General features: G+C 35.5%; 1 protein-coding gene across 1 annotated transcript in view; it reads left to right on the top strand.

Annotated features, from left to right (window-relative positions):
* Window positions 1–13,178, top strand: part of LOC122814383 (E3 ubiquitin-protein ligase TRIM39-like) — a 175,290-nt gene extending 162,112 nt beyond the window's left edge. Inside the window, exon 6 of the mRNA XM_044086967.1 lies at window positions 13,051–13,178. Coding sequence (XP_043942902.1) covers window positions 13,051–13,178 — 128 coding nt within the window. The remainder of the gene's footprint in view (window positions 1–13,050) is intronic.
* The last annotated feature ends 5,279 nt before the right edge of the window (window positions 13,179–18,457 follow it).

The following is an 18,457-nucleotide window of genomic DNA, read 5'->3' as shown; positions in this document are numbered from 1 at the left end:
AGAGAGGATGACTGATAGACTAATATGCAGAGTAGAGTAGTGTACAGTAAGATGGAATATGAGCAGTTTGGCTTCAGATCAGGATACAGCACAACTGAACCAATGTCTGCAGTGAGACAGATTTTGTAGAGGAAGCTAGAGATAAGGAAATAGTCCTAATGGACAGTCCTAAACTTGGAGAAAACATTTCACAACATCACAGTAAAGCTAATTTGCACAGTCCTGAGATGGTTTGAAGTCACAAAAATATTGGTACAGTTAATGCAGACTATGTACAAGCACCCTATGACACAAATACTAAATGTTCAGATTCAGGATTTCCCAGTAGCAGTGAGTGCGCATCAGGGATCATCTCGAACTAACAGACAGTTTGTAGGGGACAGATCAACAGCCTTTATGAATGCAGATGATTTTGCATTACTGGCAGATTCTGAACAAGACCTTCAGCAAATGATAGACGGAATAGAATGCAAAACTGAAGGTGCATTGGATAAATTTGAGTACAGACAAGACCTTTCTCATGTCAGCAAATTTGGAAATTTTATGAAGATGAAAACTGAGATAGAAGTGAGCAGTTTAACAGTTTATTGGGGACAGTTTATGAAAATGGAAGTCTGAATGAGGAGGTCAAAGCTAGAATAGAAGGAGGTGCAATCATCTGGCTGAGAGTGTCAGGTGTAGTGTATGACAGAAGAATGACACAGAAGTTGAAAAGTTAGGTGTACCAAACAGTAGTACAACAAGTGCTATAATATGGTACAGAAACCTCAGCAGTGAAGGCAAAGCAGTTGAGGAAGCTAGAGGTGATGGACATGAAGTGCCTGAAACAAGTGATAGAATGCATGCTGTGGGACAGATGAAAAATGTTGACATCAGAGCAGAAGTCAGAGTAGCTCCAATTAAAGATAATTTGGTGAAGAAGATTGGGGAGATAGAGATGAAGGGAAGATGAAACTGGGATGTGCAACGAGATGGATGGACTTTGTGAGAAACAACCTGTGATAGCCAGGCATGACTGTCAAAGTGGCACTGAATTGAGAGAGAGATGGTGACAGTTGGCATGACACCTAGCCCCTTGTCGAAAATGGGGAAAAAGGGTTTGATGATGATGATATTGCCTGCAGGCAGATCCTTATGGCACCACAAACTAAACTCATTGAACTACAGATCACTCTGGATAGGAATAATTTGCAACTAATAGCTTAATACAAACGCATCTTATTTGTGCCCCAGTCACCATGTAATATTCCTTAGTATTTTAAACGATGTCCTTGTTAAAACATGCTTCATTACTCTGAGTGCCTTCAGCTACCCTTCAGTCAACTGGGACACCCATACCTCCAATGGAGGATGTATTCAAAAACTCCTAAACTTAATAAACAAGAATTCTGTTAAGCAGTTAATAAATAAACCTTGTAGAAAACAGGACATTTTTTACCTGATACATACAAAATGACTGCCTTTTCACTTCTCTGGCATCTCATTCCCCATTGAAATCCGACAACAAATTTGTGGCCTTCATTAAAATCCTAAAAGTCCCTACTGCAAGCCCTATTGATAACAAAGACCCCAATCACACCGACCTTGAGCTACTATGTGTCAAAATATTGAAATTCACTTGTGACTGCTCTTTCACTGAGCTTAATACAGCAGTGAGACTCACTAGAAAATTCTACTTTTACAAATTACAAAAATGCTTCGAGCTAACAGGCTCTACCAGAATCCAATGTCAAGGGAAAATTCAAAAACAAGCAAGCCTAGTGGTCCATCACCATAAGTTTATACAACAAAATAAGGGCTCCTTAAAATGTTCATTAGGTGCAAAAAAATCCCAAAGAATACTATCAGGTTTACTAAATGAGACCATGAACTTGGGTTGTCATCTGTAGTCAAATATAATTATAAATCCCTTAGCTGTATTAGAAAACTAAGAAAGAATACCTTACATTGCTCTGAACTTATTCATAATGATGCCTTTTGACACTGACAATATCCTTGCAAACAAATGTATTGTTGTTTAACTATTTTATTAAAGTTTATATATTCAGAAAATGTATGATATTTAAGATGTATAGAAATGCATACAAAACAATCGATGAAAAACAGAATTCAGGAACACAACAAAAACAAGTATTTGCAAAAGTGTCTACTATACAGTAAGAATTTTAATAAGTTCCAGAAATAACATTTGTTATTCAAGTATTAACAATTGTTTATTTAATAGTTATTTAAATTTCATCCAAGAGTTGTATGAATATGTAATTCTGGTTGTTCTTGTTTTAGTGTTGCAAGTTCTAGGTTTCAAACTTCAGTTGCAAGATTTTAAAATTCATTCAGGGTTGGAGAAGATTCATTTTTCCAGTTGCTGGTGATAACTTTTCTTACTCTTGCTAATATACTCCATAAGAGTGGATACTGTTGCTAACATACTCCATAAGAGTGGGTACTTTTATTCTTGAAACGCAAGCAAGTACTGGGATATTAAATAAAATTGGTGATTTAGTTAAAGTGACTTTATCATCAAGTAAAGTGTGTAATAAAAGGTTAATATTATACCAAAATGGTTTGATTACAACACAAACAAAAACATTGCCAATCAGCTTTAACACTTGACTTACATCTCCAACATTCTACTTTCTTATTGTACATTAATTCAACTTTATGTGAAGTGATAAAAGCTCTATGCATGAATTTCCAAGAGAACAATCTCCATTTTAGTGAGCAGGTGGTTTGCTTTGATGATGATAACATTATTTTTTGTTATCTTCAGTTGGAAATTTATTATTAATAAGTTTAAAATTAAAATTGAATTCAATGTCACATGATTTTAAGTTTTGGCAGTGTGCAAAGGTATAAATGGGGAGGGGGTTGGATTGTCAGCTTTTTTCTGATGAAGTTGGAGATGAAAATGAATTGGTAGTAGTTTCAGCGTTATCATTGTGTGTTGTGTTGTGCTTTTCTTGCTGTGGAACACATTAAATGTTTTAAGGTGGTTATGACTTGCTGGTGCTTTTTTCCTGTTTATAAGTTTAAAATTATCCCATTAAGTAGGTTTATAATATTGAGATTGATTTTAAACCAATTTTATACAATTTAGGTAATAATCCTTTCCCTGGTATAATCTGTTGCATCCAAATGATTGAAAGTTCATTTCTAACAGTCATTTGCATTGAATTAACTCTTCTTTCAATTACTTGTATAAGGTTTTGAATGTCTAAACATATATCATTAGCGAAATCAAATTTATTTATTATATAATTAACTGATTCCAGTTTTTCACTATCCAACTGGAACCAATATATCAGGTTTTTCTCTAAGAGTTATCATTGATGATGAGTTAAAAGTAGAGAAATTATTCTGGGTATAAGTAATGGGACACAGGAGAAAAAGCCATGATTTGCATTCTGATTATCTTTAAATAAAAATTTAAAGGTTGTCATTATTATTGAGATATTGGATAAATTGATTGTTTACTGTTATCTGAAAAGTAATATTTTAATATTAAACAATACTGTGCACTGGCTGCTGAATGATGGCACATATTTGTCAAATAAGTGGTTGCCAGCCAAATGTTTTTTTTCAGACTCTTTCCATCTTGCTTTTTAATTAATAGTTAGCCAGATAGAGAGAGATTTTTAATGATTGATGAAATTCTAAATCTGGTAAACCAATGCCGCAGAAAGACCAGTCTCTAAGATGATGATTCAAAGCAACTCTAGGCTTATTAGGATGCCAAAGAATTCTCAACTTTAATGAATTAAACTCTCTTATACTATTTTTAGGGGAAGGAAGAGATAGGGATTGAATTACATATGCACTTTTTGGCAGAATAATCATTTTAATTATGGAAGGTCTCTCTTACATAGACAAAACAATATTGTTCCATTTGTTAATGACATTTTTATAGACATTACACAACTATTGTAATTCAGAGTTATGATATTGTGAATTTTGTCTGTTAAGGTTATCCCTAAATAGTTAAGTTTTTTGTCTTCTACAATATATTTAAAAAAACTTTTGTCCATATCATAAATGTTAGAATTTATAGGCAGTATTTTTGTTTTATCATTAAAAATAAGTCTAGACTTTTTCTGAAAGCTTTCTTTTGCATTAAAAACAGCAAATAGGGATCAATAACCTCCATTCACAGTCAGAATAATATTGTCAGCAAAATGCTTTGGAGTTTAACTACTACTTTAACTGTATGCTTTGATATCTGAATTTGATATTAATGTAATTTACAAATGATTCCATAATTAAGAAATGGTGACAAAAGACATTCCAGTTTAGCTCCTTTGGTAATCCTAATAGACTCTGAAGTAAATGGGCCTATTTTTGATTATGCATAAGAATTCAGATAAGAGATTAATAAGATGTAAGACATTATTTGAAAGTTTACATTCCTCTCAAACTAATAAACAATAATTCAAATTAACTGAGTCAAAGGCACTATTAATATCTAAACTTATTAGTGTTAATCCATCTTTTATGCTATTGGAAAAAACAGTCATTGTTAAAATTATTTTAATGTTATCATAAGAGTTCCTGTTTGTTATGAAACCAGTTTGGTTATTGTTAATCAGAAACAGTAAAAAACACTGCATTCTGCTGGCATGAATAGCCATAAATATTTTATAATCAATATTTAATTAAGAGATTGGCCTATATGAAGAAACAATCTGTAGGATCTTTATCAGCTTTTACAATTAGGGAAATAATGTGTATTTCCAAGATGGATGAACGATTGATAGACTTTTGACTATGGAGAAAACGTTGAGCAGAATATTTAAAGCATCACTAGGCATTAGTTTATAAATGTCATTTATTATGCCATCGTTATCGGGGACCTCATTAAATTTTAGTTTATTAATTTGAGCTTTAATTTAAGACATCGAAATTGGCTTATCACTTTTTTCATCTGGTTATCAGATCATTTATGTTTAGTATTTTATTTCTGATAAAAGATTTAATATCATCTTTGAGAATCCATTTTAGGATTATATTAATTGATTTTATTAAAGTGAGATCTAAATTCCCTGAGAATGTCCTCTGTTTATGTAACTTTTTCTTGCTATTTGGAGAATACATCTCCTTAATATGATTGAATTGGATTAGCAATTTTGTTGAGCAGAATATTTAAAGCATCACTAGGCATTAGTTTATAAATGTCATTTATTATGCCATCGTTATCGGGGACCTCATTAAATTTTAGTTTATTAATTTGAGCTTTAATTTAAGACATCGAAATTGGCTTATCACTTTTTTCATCTGGTTATCAGATCATTTATGTTTAGTATTTTATTTCTGATAAAAGATTTAATATCATCTTGAGAATCCATTTTAGGATTATATTAATTGATTTTATTAAAGTGAGGTCTAAATTCCCTGAGAGTGTCCTCTGTTTATGTAACTTTTTCTTGCTATTTGGAGAATACATCTCCTTAATATGACTGAATTGGATTAGCAATTTTGTTCTCATAGCAAACTTGTTCACAGATTTTTGGATTAACAGAATAGCTAATTATTCTAATCCATTCTTGATTCATCATAGTTTTGCAATTAAACATTTCTAGATATTTATCATTTAAATTAATTTTTTGCATTGTAAATCCCTTTTGACTCTCTAATTCTAGTTTATCTATCCTTTCTTATAAATCAATTGGTTCTCTATCCCATTGCTCTTTCTTTAGAGCATGCCAACTCATGATTTTACCCTATAGATATGCTTTCAAGGCATCCCATAAGTAAATCTCTGAGATATTTTCTTTGTAATTAAATTCAGTAAAGTTCTGAACTTTCTTACTGAAGAAATCTTTGAAATCCTTTAAGTTAGTTACATAGGCAGGTTTTTTTTTCATTGGAATATGATTGTTGTTAAAATTTATAGTTAATTCAAACGTTATGGCATTGTGATCAGAAGGAGACAAGAAACGACTATAACCTAATCTGGTGTCGCAATAAAATCATTTGAAATATAAAGTCTATCTGTTTGTGACTGTGATCCATGTCTGGGAGAAAAGTGAATACATAAAAGCAAATCTGGGTCTGAAAATTCAGTTATAACTTTAATATTAAGTAGTTCTTTAAATTCTGCTAATGCTTTTGCTGAGGTAGGTATCCTTCATTTTTAGTAGTAGTAGACTCAACATATTTTAATATACAATTGTAATCACCAGCCAATGTAATTATGCCTTTTGAAGTTTGAATAATCTGGTCTAGGTGATGTTTGACAATTGTGACTCCAATTCCAGTTACTGAGCAAAACATACCTTTTATTGTTATAAGTACTTAGAATTTTAGGTGTAGGTAAAGAGCTTCTCCACATAATGACCCCCCCATTTTTTCTGACTATAATGTGAGCTAGAAAACACGGTATCATTTTTGTATTAAGTCTTTCTACTTTTTCTTGTAACAGATGTGTCTCCTGCAAAAAGGTAACCTGAGAATTAAATAATTTTAGAAACTTATGCTTCTTCTCTTGCAACCATTATTTAAACCATTAATATTAATGGATACGCATATTAAAACAAAAGTGCCTATGATATCATCAAAATTCTAATTGTAAAAAATATCAGTGGAACACACAGAATTTTTGAACTGCATATCACTAAAGATATGGCCAGTAAGACTGAGATTGTTAACAATGTAGTTGTTAATAACAATAGTAAACACTAATAAAAACAACACATTTCAAAAGAGATAAAACAAATATCTGTTACCCATCTTTCTCCTCATGGAGTCTAACACTCCTAGTTTGAATAGCAAACCTATCCAAACCTTCCCTCCCATCAAGCAAGATAAGACCAAGACCTCTCTAGTACATTTGGAACTATAGAAAAATATTTAGCAAATAAAAGAACTTCACACCAAAAAAAGCAAAAAAAAACTTTCGACCAGTTTCAACTTTATATAAACATTGTTTATATTTTAAATGTAGAAATTATACAATAATGAAGACCCTACAACTATTAACTGTGAGTCCTCTCTAATATTACTATGTGAAGTGGCCAAAGTCAGGAGAAACAAAAACTGGACTAATAATTAGTTTACAGAAGACAGCTTGAGATCTTAACATCAGACAAAACACGTAAAATACGTAGAGACACATAACAAGACAATTAGAATAATATCATAGGGAATAATATCGTAGTACAGCATGAAATTGCAATATCACGCATGCTGTGTATTACGCATTTTCTACTTAAATAAGTAATAGGACGAGGATGACAATAATTGGTATAATCATCATTTCAGCTTATTCAACATCCCAGTAATAATTACATATGGATAGCATTAATGTCTCTGCCGAAAGCTGCAAATATGTAAAGTGGAAAATTATCAAAAAGAATAAAATTGTATACCTAGCTAATTTAAAAGGGTATGAAAGTAAGGTTCTAAATGATATGTAATACCATGCCTGGCAGAAAAACAACATCCCATCTCCAAAAGTAAATGAAATAAAACATCCATGGATCAGCCTCAAAGACGCAACAAAATACAGTCCAGATGAAAGCAACTTGATGCTGAAGCAGATAAATACAGGCAATAGTCATTTTATTTAATTTATGATTTTCCCATAACAGAGTCTGATGCATATATGCCTGCAGCTAGTAAACAACAGTTTATATAAAACCTCGCTTATCATGATTTTTTCCCCTTCTTTTCTTCTTATATACATATTATCTGTAATGATAAAGTAACAACAGAGCATGTGCAACTGTTCTGATACATAGGACTTCTCAGTGGTGGTGGTAAACATGACTGGAGTTAAAACAGAAATGCTGCAGGCATATTTCACAGGAATGCTGACTCATACCCCTCGACTGTATAGATTTTCAAAGAATGTCCAGATTTTGGCACCACATTCTTGGCCTGTTTCTTTATAAAATTGTGACCTTCTAGCATATTAGTGGTAAATCATTTAAAGACTGAAGTTCGAAAACAATGATAAATATTTGAGCTTCAAACCTCACTTCACCCAGAAAATTCACCTCAATGCAAAACCCATTATTCTATCAACTTTCAAGTCCATAAGAGCAACAGCCAAAAAGTATGCCTACTTTTGGACCCCCATCCCATTTATATTTATGAATTTGTCCAGATTTCGTACTCTAAGAGGTTGAGAGGTATGTTCAGACTCTGCTGTACTACATATTTTTTCTTCTGATAGGGAAGACTGACTTGTTTGCCTCATTATTTAGCTAATTAATATTTATATGCACATTGGGCGGCAGCGGTGGTGCAGCGGTTAGCATTGCCGCCTCACAACAAGAGGTTCTCCGGTTCAATCCTTGGCAGGGGTGCCTTCTGTGCAGAGTCTGCATGTCCTCCCTGTGGTCATGTGGGTTTCCTCTGGGTGCTCCGGTTTCCTCCCACATCCCAAAGACATGCTGTAGGTGGATTGGACACTCCAAATTGGCCCTAGGCGTGAATGCATGTGTGTGTGCCTTCTGTAGAAGGTTGGGCGCCGGGCTGGCAACTCGACACCGTAAAACTCCACTGCCAGTCATGAGCAGACAGGTGATCCGCTGTGGCGACCCCTAACTGGGAAAATCCGAAAGAAGAAGGAAGATTTATATGCTCATTACTATCCACTTTGTACAGCAGTAGCATGAGAGCCGCAGCCAAAACATACCACCTCGACCATGATCTCTCAATCAGGTCAAAAAAATGTACAACAGTGGGATTAAATGCCTAAGTTCTGGATATCTCTACATATAAACTTTAAACACATATTAAATAATGACACATTGCAAGTAAAAGAAAGAATTACCTCCCACTCTCTGAAATGCCAATCTTCCACACTCTTAATTTCATGTGCACATTTTCTCTTAACACTTTTCCGATATCAGTTCCAATTACCTGTACAGACTCCTTTTTACAAGCCAAAATCAGTGCCATCGTAAAGCCATGGTAGGACTAGAGTAACTGCATCTAGCGCACATATTTTTTGTCTTCACCTCTCAGTTACTTAGTAACACTGTTTTTTTCCAAGTTTGTCAAGAACACAAGTTCTCCTTTAAGGGCTGCCATGCAATTTTTCCCTTTCAAAGAAGGGACTTAAATGTACTGAACTAGGATGAGGCAAATTCTGATCTCTCCTGCACAGTTTAGTTAAATAAAGTTGCAAAATAATCAGATCCTCTGCCAAGAGCAACAGGGCACTAATTAATCCAGCTGGATCTGAATTCTACATAAAATCTTAAACTGAGCGTTATGCAAGACAAAATAAGATATACCTCAAAGTTAAGTTAAGTGGAACACTTAAAAAAATAAATAAATAAAAAAACGACTCCTTTAATTGCTTAAGAGTACTGCCGCCCTTTAACCTATCACAGAAACATCAGGCGTGGCCATGTAAATCTGACAGTTGCATTAAAGCTCATCTCAGAGATAACATACAGGAGTTCCAGAACAAAACACATGACCTCGTTGGGAAACCAGAAGGATTCAAATGAACTCCGATTAAGATGAAAAGTCTCAAGACAACAGGAAATAGCTCAAGCTTAAGGGATAGAGATGTTTGTGAGCCTTTGAATGCAATTTCAAACAGAGACAACACTTAACCTAAATTAAACATCACATTAATTGAACATGTATAATCATTTTTATTCCACAATAAAGGTTAAACATTACAAATATTTACTTGTTTACGGTGGTGCCTATGACTCAAAATAGTTTGCAGTATTTTTTATCTACTATAATAAAGGTCTTCTTGAAGTGTATGATGAGTCGGAAGATTTGCTGTTGTTTGAGTTCATCTTCTCTAGTAGTGATATCAAGAACCTTGGACATTATCCAACAGTTTGGCTATGTGAAGGGTACTTCTTGTCTATTCAATCATGTAATATTTTTCAAAATGGTTACAAAGACTGTAGACAGTGACTGTGTGGTACACATGACATAGCTTGATCTGGCCAAGGCCTTTGATGCCATTCCCCATGCTGGTATCCTACAGGAGCTAAATGCTTTAAAAATAATTCCACATGTGGTAAGATGGATAACAAACTGGTGAAAGACAGAACCCACACAATGTGGGCAGCAGGTGTCTCAGCAGGAAGAATGAAAGTGACCAGTTGTGCCTCAAGGAGAGAGAGAGAGAGATAAGACCTCTGGTTAACAAAGTTTGTAAATGACCACAAACAGGGTTCTTGTCAAGTGGCACCCTAATATTGACCACTCCCTACTAAATTTGAGATGAACTAAAATGGTTGTAAACTAGATGATAAAAAGTATATCATCATCACTTTTGTCCTTCATCATATTGTATAGACAACATGCCACTACAAAACAAAAATGTAATCAGAGGCCTACATACTTTGATGGATAACTCTGTCTCTTTTGATCATGAAATGATAACGGTTGTCAGGAATTCTTTCTATTTAGTACAGCTAATTACTAGTGGAATATCTGTCTAAAGTAAAACACTCCCTTGTACATGGCATTAGTCAGACTAATTATTGAATGCAATGTCTCCTTCAGAATGTATCTCACTGAACATATCAGCTGAAAGATCTGAAAGGTTGATAGCGAAAGGGATCAGATGCCTGAAGTCCATAAGCTGTCAAGACAGGCTGCAAGCTCTGTCCTTTTATTCAGTGTGTTATAAACATTTAAGGGGAGTTCTGTTTCACTTGTCACATTAGTAGAGTCCAGGTTGCCCTAGACCACCTGTTTCACTACAAGTCCAATGTCTTCACCATTGCTAAAACCACAGACCTAAACATTCAGTAACAGATAAATAAAACAAGGTGGAGGATTAGGTTTAGAACCCAGTACCTCCCAAACTTTCTCTATTAGTTAAACAGTGAGATTCAATATCCTCCTTTAAATTAAGTCTGGATGGGTATCCACAAATTTACTCTGGGATTGGCTGGTATGACCCCTCTGAAGTTACAGCATAAGGTGGGGATATTAGGAAGGTGTGGATGGTGATAAGACTAAGTAGCCTTGAATATCTGGGAATCTATTTTGAAGTATTTCCTGAAATTTTACAGAACTGCTATAGTTTGGGCAGAGTAACTAATTAACATCAGCTGTGCTAATCACACTGTGTTAATCATACCTGCAGTGCTAGTTGCACTGGCTGCCTTGTCCAATTTAACGTAACCCTGCTGGAAAAACAGACTGTACACATTACTTCTGCTGTACTACAAATTAACTGCTTTACTGAATTTGCAGTATTCAGTTCCCCAATTAAGTATATTAAATCAGAGAAAGTGAGTTTAACTGATTAAAAAATTCAAAATTATGATTTTCCTCTTCAGATGAAAGACATTCCCACATTTAATTTTCCTTTTTGCTGTCAGCACAAGGCAGTAGCTGTCTTGCCTGTTGGCAGCGTGGAATGTGGCATCTAATTAAGTAACTGCTGCTGGTAGGCATTAATGAGTTGATTAAAAATACAAAATCTTACATACAGACTAGAGATAATATAACTGCATTTTAAAAATACAGGTATGTGACATTAGCCTTGATAATTATGTCTTTATTTTTGTTGTCAATTTGTCAAGAACAGGATCGACAGTGTTGTAATATAATTAAATAAAAAGAACAGTTACATTCTGCTGTTCATAAAGTATTGTGGCCAACAATCAGTATCATCTAGCTGTATAAGCTGTTTACTTTAACTATTTCACAGTATTGTCCTCTCAGGTGGTTTTACAGTTCTTCACCCCTCTGTACCTTAAGCACTTAACCGCATCTTGGATATTTCAGTTTAAATTGCAGAAGCACACTTCACTGAGTCACTTTCCATTCAAAAAAAAAAAAAACAATCTGTAGAACTCTCTACTCCACTGAGCACAATATATGTAATTAACCATCAGTGACATAGCACAAGAAAATAGTTGGGAACTTTACCTCCGTCAGTCATGTTCCTGTGGTGTTACCTAACTAATTGATATCTCCCATTGTAATACATCCTGGAATATTTTGGTGTGAATTTCATTTAGCTTCAGCATTCATATTGTGCACCCACAACCCCCTTCCCCACCCCAAGGCGCCCTCCTACTACTTACTTAATTGCAGCTCTGCCTGTAGTACTACTTATCTGACTTATGTTTTCCTGTATTAACCACGTCATCATGTTTGTCTTATTCCAGTCACGACCTGCCGTCCCTTCCTTTTTGTTCCTTCACTATCTTCATCAGCTGCTTTGCATACGTATTTGCATAGAATCTCTCCCCTTCCGTGTAACCATGCAGTAACACAGTAGTATACCTGTCTGTGTATCCTCACTCATTCCCTCTGTTACAGCTTCATGTTGGATAAATTCTATTCCTCATATACTCCGTCTGATCTCTGCAGTATTCCTTTTCATGCTGCTCTTCTTCATGCCATCCTTTTACACTGTCCCTGTACTCCTAACTCATTTACTTCTGTCTGCCTCTTTTGTCTAGTAATTGCATGATGCAACTTCATATTTCTGCTGTGTGTTTCTCCTGTACTGTATTTTCTGTTAACCCCTGGCATTTCTGTGTTCATTTCCAACCATATGGTTAGCACTGACTTGTTAAGGATTAGTAATATCTCAGGATGATGTAATTTCCAACCATATGGTTAGCACTGACTTGTTAAGGATTAGTAATATCTAAGGATGTTGTCATTTCCAGCCACATGGTTAGCACTGACTTGTTAAGGATTAGTAAAATCTAAGGATGTTGTCATTTCCAACCATATGGTTAGCACTGACTTGTTAAGGATTAGTAATATCTAAGGATGTTGTCATTTCCAACCATATGGTTAGCACTGACTTGTTAAGGATTAGTAATATCTAAGGATGTTGTCATTTCCAACCATATGGTTAGCACTGACTTGTTAAGGATTAGTAATATCTAAGGATGTTGTCATTTCCAACCATATGGTCAGCATTGACTTGTTAAGGATTAGTAATATCGAAGGATGTTTTCATTTGCTTCCCCATTGCATCTGTGATGACTAATGCAGTTCTGTTACCGTTTGAATGTTTTGTCTTCATTCCTCTACTAAAGTGATCCTTGTCCAGGTGTGATAGACTAATTAGTAATTATGTTTATATTTTATATGCAGGATACAAAATTCCTCCAGAGAAGTTATTACAGCTATTTAAAGCAGATGAAGTTCCAAGGGATGTTGTGATGGGAATAAATATCAGGAAGCAGAAGGATCATTTTGAAGATAACTTCAACAGTATGTAAATAATTTATTAATTGTATTTTACATAAATTTGTTCTTTTCAACTGTTTTAAATATTTTAGGAAAAGTGAAAACGTGCATGGTGTTAGAGGACTAAATGGTGCAACACAACAAGGAAAATTCTGATAAGATATGTTAATGTAAATATGAAAAACTAAGATCTTTTGAAAACAAAAAGGATTATTCCCGTGAATGTGGCACTTGACCATCAGTTAAGAAGTGTGTAGAAGAGATGGACATTAAAGAAAAGACTGCTTTTCCAGTTTTGTGTAAAATAGTATAAAAATGCAGAATTTGGACTCTGTGAACACTTGTAAAAGACAGATTGCTATTGACTTCATCACATGTACGGGTTACTGATGCTTCCACTATAAGACATTAAGTTATATCTGTAATTATCTGCAACCAGACTAACACAGCTGGTCATGTACATGTCCAGATGGAAAACATAATCAGAAGTTTTTTTTTTTTTTCCATAGGACAAGCCCCTGTGCACCCTTGTGATGGACTTCATGCCCCCCTACTTATATGTAATACTAACTCCACAGTCACACAACCACAGAGACAAGTGAAAACTGTAAAACACAGCAAATCATTGCCAGCTCTGTAGTAGAAGCAGTGTTAGTAATGATTCGCTTAGAGAAAATAAGATTTATGAGGTGCAAATCCTCCATTTATGATCACCAGCTACAGCTTCATCCACTTTACACTTAGTCCCTATTAGGGAAGCCATCACTAACGTGGGAAGATTTTCCTCTCTTCATTCCCTTTATACTGGGTGACATTGGAATCAGATGACATACATGTCACTAATACACTGGAGATTGGACACTGTTACAGTGATGCAGCCTCTGAGTTAAATATACAAAATGAGAGGTTTGGACATGCCAAGGTTAATGACCTCAGTGTTACTATCAGGTGACCATGTGGAACTTCCGTATAAATACTGCTTATTATTTTAGAATTCCTACATACAGTTTTCAATTTCTTGTACATCATGTTCTGCTTGCTTCAGAAAGCACAATAAAATCTTTTTTATTTTGCATCAGGCAACCCTGTCTAGACCTCCACGTGGTGGGCACCTAATACTCAGATACAGTGTGAGGGATGTACTTACATAAAGGCAATGGAGGGAAAGTTCTGACGTGAAGTCAATGCAAACTGCAAGCAGGTTGTCAGTAGTATACAACATCAGTCGCATACATCATAGATCAAAAAATAGACCTACATAGACTCTTAAAAGTAACCTACTTAAACCAAAAAGGCCTCTTAAATGTTAACTGCAAACAAGCACCTTCAGCAACCTCACAAACACACAGCACAGGCAGTACCAGCTGTCTTACATTACATAAGAGTAACAATATCTCACCTCAAAAGCCCACAAGGAAGATATTTACACAATAAAATATCGTAGTCATAGTGGCTCCATAGTGAAACATCCCATTGTATCACTCACCAGGCTGTGCAAGGAAAGCATTATGGCCAATTGCTTATCAGATGTCAGGGTTCACTGCATTGTGTCTTTGCACCACAAGTACTCAGTCATTGTGCATATAGGTATAAATGACCTGTGATGGATCTCACTAGACTAGATGAAGAAAGACATGATGTCCAAGATGGGTATTAGCCTAACCTTGAGCAGCATTCTACCCTCACCAAGAAAGATGTAGCAGTATGAACAAAAATTATTAACTTCAGTAATTGGATTAGCTTCTGATGTCATTCAAAATTGTGTATCTTCCTGGAAGGATATGGTAGATGGGTCAAACTGCTTTGCCAGGGATAGTCTTCACTTGTCCCACAAGGCTTTTGTACATTGGTCAAACCCTTGCCCACCCTCATAGTGCCTTTTGTAGGCTGTGTTAGTCTTCTAAACCTTCCAACGTAACAAAACAGAATCAGAAAACTTAACGTATTGCTGCTCCCAGTGCAAGGTGTCATGATGGAAAACTTCACTCCCTACAAGCACTTCTCACCCTGGAAATCATAGATATATGCACTGTCACCGAGACCTGATAAGGCCAATGACAGCACCTTAGGATTGCAGGGGTTCAGCTAAGTCCACACGTATAGATCCACTGCATTACATGAAGGCACAACAGGTGGTGGTGTCTCCATATTCTTAAGAAACCAGTTCACCTCCAGACACATTAGACAAGAAAATGACCTGGAACTCCTCCATGTCCAAGTTACCATTAACAAAACCCCTTATCATGCCATAGCAAATTATACAACCCCCTCTGTGTCCTTAGTGTCCCACCTCTCCTACTTAGTGTGTATGGAGGTCCCGTGCATTAAGGCAAACACCTATTTCCTAGGGGGCTTCAACTATCCTTCCTGAAACTGGGAGATTTGTACATCCTACAACTTGTTTACCCAGAGAAATCTGGATTTTGTCAATACAAACTCCCTGGACTAACTGGTCAGCACCCCAATGAGGGGCAAAAAAATTCCTGAAATGGTCTTCACCAGTATGGGACATCTCTGCTACCTATCATTTATAGCTTCCTCACTGGTCAAATTGCTCCACATATCTATCACATTCATCATAAATCTAAAGCCAGAAGCATCCTCAAAATAATGTAGACCAATTAGAACTGAGTGATGACTTGGCTAAATTCAAAACTCCCTCTGTATTAAATGACCCTACTGATTAAATGGAATAATTTACAGCTAACTTCTATGAACAGCTGCATCAATACATCTGTCCACTCCAAACTAAATACAATGCCAAATTTAAAGACAAACCCTTATGGTGCAACCCAGGTAAATAATAATAATAAATCATTGCATTTAATAATAAATGCAACTCCCATGATACTAAAGTATTGCTAATCTAAAAAAGTAGGTCCAGACTCTGATTAAATCAACCAGTGAGGTATGAGGTAAAATGGCCACACAGTCAAAGGATAAGCACAAAGCCTTTTTTAACTCTGTTAGAAACCTCAGAGGCAAAGCTCAGCATTGTGCAGAGCTACTAGTAAATGAGATCACATACTCAGACCCAGAGGATGTAGTAAACCTAGTAGCTATTAAATTTAGATCTAATGTAACCCCTTCTCCCTCCTATTTACCCCCACATGACATTCCCACATCTGTGCCCCTTCATATCTTTCAAGATCAAGTCCTCAAGGTGTGTTCAAGGTCAGAAACGCTGTGTCTGTGAGACTGGATAACATGCTGGGTTGTCTAATGAGTAGCCTTAAATATGGCCTGTCAAACCCACTACAGACTGTTCAGCATCAGCCTCTATACAGGCTTTGTGTTGGGTAAATGGAGGATAGCAACAGTAATTCTCTTGTGTGAAGGTGGAACACCAACTGTACTAGGTACTTATACACTCTTAAGTCTAACCAGCTTCATTTGCAAGGCTATGGAAATGATCATTATTGAATTAATGAAGACATGAGTAACCTGCAAACACTTGATCCTAGCCAGTTCAGATTTTCTAAGGGCAGATCTTACTTGCTTAACTTGGTTAACTTCCTCAAGAAGGTTACTGAAGCAATAGATGAGGGCAGATCAGTGCACATTACTTATCTAGACCTTGCAAAAGCTTTCAACACCATTCTGCACTCTGACATCCTCAGTAAATTCTCTCAACAAGGACAACTGCAAGTTGTCAGAACTTTCTCAGATGATAAAACAATGTCATTTGTTCTTTATAAATGGGTAGAAGCAACCTTTAAAGCAGGAAAGCTGCAGCACCAAGAAAATATCAGTTTGGGACAGGAATGTGATGTAAAAGAACTTGAGCAAGAGTGAGTGTATAAATATTTGGGAATGGATAAAGGATCAACAATAAAACATGAACAAATGCAAATAAAACTTAGTAAGGAATGTTTTAGACAATTAAAATTAATACTGAAAAAGCTCTGATTTCTAGGAACAAAGTCCAAGCTGTAAACCAATTTGATCTTCCTGTTCTAACTTACAGTTTTGGGGCGATTGACTGGCCTCAAAAGGTATTGGGTCAGTTGGACAGGAAAACAAGAAATATGCTTCATGGTTATCAAATGGTTTATAAAAATCATTGTGTACCAAAATTATATATTCCCCATTCTGAAGGAGGTATGGACCTCCTTGAAATTGATTACATGTATAGATCAACAATTGTAGGACTGCATACATACCTGCTGACATCACAAGATCCAAACATAAAGAAAGTTTTAAAACACGAGGAGATCAAGTCTAAGATGACTTCCCTGCTTAGTTTATCAGAAGCATATTGGTGTCAAGCGGGAATGGAAATCTAATCAGAAGTAGATAAAAGTCAGGCAGCAACTGAATGTGCCAAGTAAAAAGAAAGAATATAAGGTGAAGAATCAGATGAGAAGCAAACAAATGTAGAAAATGCATAAATATAGTTGCAAGTACTGAAAACTACAACCTTTTGTCGAACAGAATCTCATGCAGCAGTGGTTAAGGAGAGGTGAATTTAAACCAAAAGATGAAACATTAATATTGGCAGCCCAGGATAGTGGGCTGTGCACACATTGGTTTACAAATTCCATTGAACATGTCAGAGTAACAGATAAATGCAGGTTTTATAAAGCAGAATTGGAAATGGATGCACATCTTGTTGTTGGGTGTGATACACTAATGGCAGATTCCTGTGTACTGAAAGGCATAATAATGTGGCAGGACTGTTGCACTGGGGATTGTGCAAACATTATAATATTGAAGTAGCTGAGAAGCATTGGAAGCAGGAGCCACAGAGCATGATATAAAATGATTAAGTTTATATTGCGTGGGATCACCCATTACCAACAGTTCAAAACTAGATGTGAGAAAACCAAATGTAGTACTCCAGGAAAAGAAGACAAAAGGATCATTGATCATTGAAACTGCTACACCTAGTGATTACAGTGTCTTATGTACACAGAAACACAAAGTCATAAAATACCAGGATTTGCAGGCAGAAATGAAGGCAATGTGGAAGAAGGATACCCAGATAGTTATAAAAGTAGTAGGAACAATGGGTCTCATAAAAAAGAATTTACAGTTGTATTTAGATATGTTACCAATACAAGTAACTCTGTATGAATTGCTGGAGAGTCAGTTTTCTAGGCACATTACAGGTGCTGCGAATAGCACTTTTTGATAACATCAAAGATTGAAACTATACTAATTTCATGAACTTTAATCATACTTTGACTTAGAAATGGTGTCCATTCCCATTATGATATTAGAAACCCAAAAGTTCTTGAGAAATTAAGGAGGTAAATGCAAGCCCCCTACATATCCCGTTGGAAATTCAAAATTGGCTTTCAAGTAGAAC

This window comes from Protopterus annectens, chromosome 10.part0, assembly GCF_019279795.1.
Source record: "Protopterus annectens isolate FY-2018-M chromosome 10.part0, PAN1.0, whole genome shotgun sequence".
In the NCBI taxonomy this organism is placed as follows: domain Eukaryota; kingdom Metazoa; phylum Chordata; order Ceratodontiformes; family Protopteridae; genus Protopterus; species Protopterus annectens.
This window is presented reverse-complemented; position numbering and strand designations above follow the sequence as displayed.